This window comes from Eublepharis macularius, chromosome 12 (genome assembly GCF_028583425.1).
Source record: "Eublepharis macularius isolate TG4126 chromosome 12, MPM_Emac_v1.0, whole genome shotgun sequence".
In the NCBI taxonomy this organism is placed as follows: Eukaryota; Metazoa; Chordata; class Lepidosauria; order Squamata; family Eublepharidae; genus Eublepharis; species Eublepharis macularius.
The window spans coordinates 49,984,884-49,987,865 of NC_072801.1; the positions used below are offsets into that span (position 1 = coordinate 49,984,884).

At 46.6% G+C, this 2,982-nt stretch overlaps 1 protein-coding gene across 1 annotated transcript; it reads left to right on the top strand.

Moving 5' to 3' along the window:
• Positions 1-1,760: 1,760 nt before the first annotated feature.
• On the top strand, positions 1,761-2,702 carry LOC129338592 (olfactory receptor 10C1-like). Its single transcript, XM_054992945.1, has one exon. The coding sequence runs from the start codon at positions 1,770-1,772 to the stop codon at positions 2,700-2,702; it is 933 nt and encodes a 310-aa protein (XP_054848920.1). The 5' UTR covers positions 1,761-1,769.
• The last annotated feature ends 280 nt before the right edge of the window (positions 2,703-2,982 follow it).

A 2,982-nucleotide genomic window follows, 5' to 3' on the forward strand; every position in this document is an offset into this window, starting at 1 on the left:
GAGTGTGGCAGGAAGTGTTACCTCCTGCGAGGATGGCACAAGGCCAACAGAGCCCTTGTGATAGCTCTAGTGCAGGGGCTCGGAATTTACTTGCCACATCCCATGATTCAGGCCGAGCATGCTGATTTTTACAGGGGTGATGAGGTCCACCTCTTGGGGGTGGGCAACAACATATTCTTGAATGATCTGTGGCAAGGGCTCAGGTTGGCCATAAGCCCCTTGGCACATCCTCATTGGTGAGGAATTGGGGTCTGTCTCGAGCAGCTGGTGAGCTGTATGGTAGCCAGTTGTGATGGCAGACTGCCGAGTGGCTCCCCTATACAAGTAAGGCCCTCCTGCTGTACAGCGAGGTGCTACAGGCCTGGAGGGGAAACCATTGGCCTGGCCGCCGGGTACAGCCATTCGTTGGATGGCTCACCCCTGGGGCAGTGGGGGCTTGCCCAGACAGGTCAAGGCGGAGGTTTGCAGCGACCCCAGCACTTGACCTGTACCGCTGGCTAGTTAGATCCCTTGTTGTAGTGACAAGTTATGTTGTAATCAATAAAGTGGCCCAATTTTATCCCAAGCTTTGTGTCTGCCTTTCATTTCGACTGGGGGGGGGGCAAGTCGGCCCCTTCTCACCCAAAAGTGCAGTGCTAGGGCTGGGGAGGGGCGCTTTTGCCACCACAGAAGAAAGGAAGACAGTTTCCCTTCTCCCAGCGTATGGGTATTGTGGTGGGCGGAGGTAAAGGCATATAAGCCTGCTCTGCCCCCTCCCTATTGCAGAAGGTGCTGGTTTCTCAGCCCGCCCACCCTCCCTATTACAGTGCAGGATTATCCGGTCGCTGTTTGTCAGGGCCAGATAGGATTTTTTTTCTTTTTTCCCAATTGGAACTAACAGGAGGAGGGGTTTTTGCCTACCTTGGACTGTGGGATGTGTTTTTATGTAATTGGTTGGTGGAGCTGTACATAGTTCGGCCACTAGCAGGTTAGGATGGCAAATGAGAGGCCTGGTGACCCCCTTGGCACATCCTCATTGGTGCAGAATTGGGGTTTGTCTGGAGCAGCTGGTGGGCTGTAAGGTAGCCAATTGTGATGGCAGACTGCTGCGTGGCTCCCCTATACAAGTAAGGCCCTCCTGCTGTACAGGCCTGGAGGGGAAACCATTGGCCTGGCTGCCGGGTACAGTCGTTCATTGGATGGCTCACCCCTGGGGACAGTGGGGGCTTGCCCAGGCAGGTCAAGGTTCACAGCGACCCCAGCACTTGACCTGTACCGCTACTTAGTTACATCCCTTGACGTAGTGACAAGTTATGTTGTAATCTATAAAGTGGCCCAATTTTATCCCAGACTTTGTGTCTGCTTTTCATTTCAACTGGGGGGGAGGGCAAATACAAAAATAAAAAATAATCCCAGATCCTACTCCAGCCGAATATATTAAATTTATCTCTTGTTCATGCACAAAGACAAAATACTTTGGGGATTTCCTTTAGTGTAATTAGCAGAACAAAGTCCTTTGGCCCACCAAGGATTCCGTCTCATGGGTGGCTACAGAGTTGTTAAAATGCCCTCCAGCCTTGACTTAGTCTACTATGAAAGAACCTAAGAAGCCAGCAGTATTTATTTCAGAGGTAAGCAAGATTTCAGCATGCAGAATCCAACCCCCCACCCCCCAGTTGCTCTGGTTTAGATTCAAAACAGTATGATTCTCTTTTAACATGTATTTTCAGATTAATAGTCATACATTTCCACCTCTTCCTGTTCGGCCAAAGCGTACTAAAGACAAAGCAATGGAAAATTTCACCTCAGTGAAGATTTTTATTTTAGTGGGCTTCTCAAATGCCCCACATTGGCAAATCCTCTTCTTTGTCATCTTGCTATGCATTTACATTGCCACCGTACTTGGCAATCTCATCATTATTGTTCTTATTTATGTTGACTCTTCCCTCTGCACACCTATGTACTTTTTCCTCAGAAACTTGTCTTTCTTAGAGATCTGCTATACTTCTGTCACTATCCCCAAGATGCTGGCTAACATCCTTGCTTTGGAAAAAACCATCTCCTTCCATGCCTGTGCCATTCAAATGTATTTCTTCCTCTTCTTTGGTGCCACTGAGTGCTGCCTCCTAGCCTGCATGGCTTATGATCGCTACACTGCTATATGCAATCCACTGTGTTATCCAGTCATCATGAGGAAAAAGGTTTGCATTCAGCTTGCGGCTGTTTCTTGGGTCTGTGGAGGCCTAGTGGCTCTGGGCCATACCACCTTTATTTTCACCCTTCCTTTTTGTGACTCCAATGTCATCAATCATTTCTTCTGTGAAATCCAGCCGATGTTGAAGCTGGTGTGTGGAGACACATACTGGAACGAAATCCAAGTCATCGCAGCAGCTGCCTTTCTGATCCTGATACCCTTCATGCTGATCCTTTTGTCCTATTTCCATATCATCACTACCATCTTGAGGATGAAATCAGCCAAAAACCGACAGAAGGCTTTCTCTACCTGCTCCTCACACCTCATTGTGGTCTCATTGTTCTACAGCACAGCCATTTTCATGTATATACGCCCCAAATCCAGTTACTCTCTGAATGTGGACAAATTTCTCTCTCTTTTCTATTCAATTGTTACTCCAATATTGAACCCCATAATCTACAGTCTGAGGAACAAGGATGTAAAGGGGGCTCTCAAGAAAGTAGTGTTAAAGCTAGTGGCTTCAAAGTGACAAAATGTTTATTTTCAGAGTGACAGTACTTTGTGAAATCCCTTCAACTGAACACAACTGAAGCCACTGTTAAATAACTGTTATAATTTGTCATAGTAACTTCTGAAGCTGAATTTTTCTATTTAACTTTCTTTCTTTCTTTCTTTCTTTCTTTCTTTCTTTCTTTCTTTCTTCCTTCCTTCCTTCCTTCCTTCCTTCCTTCCTTCCTTCCTTCCTTCCTTCCTTCCTCTCACATTAAAAAATCTCATGAAGTTTATCTCTCACTTTATGGAGAAAGGAT

Excerpts from the sequence above, each read along its gene's own strand:
- LOC129338592 (XM_054992945.1), top strand. The coding sequence starts at position 1,770 with ATGGAAAATTTCACCTCAGTGAAGATTTTTATTTTAGTGGGCTTCTCA.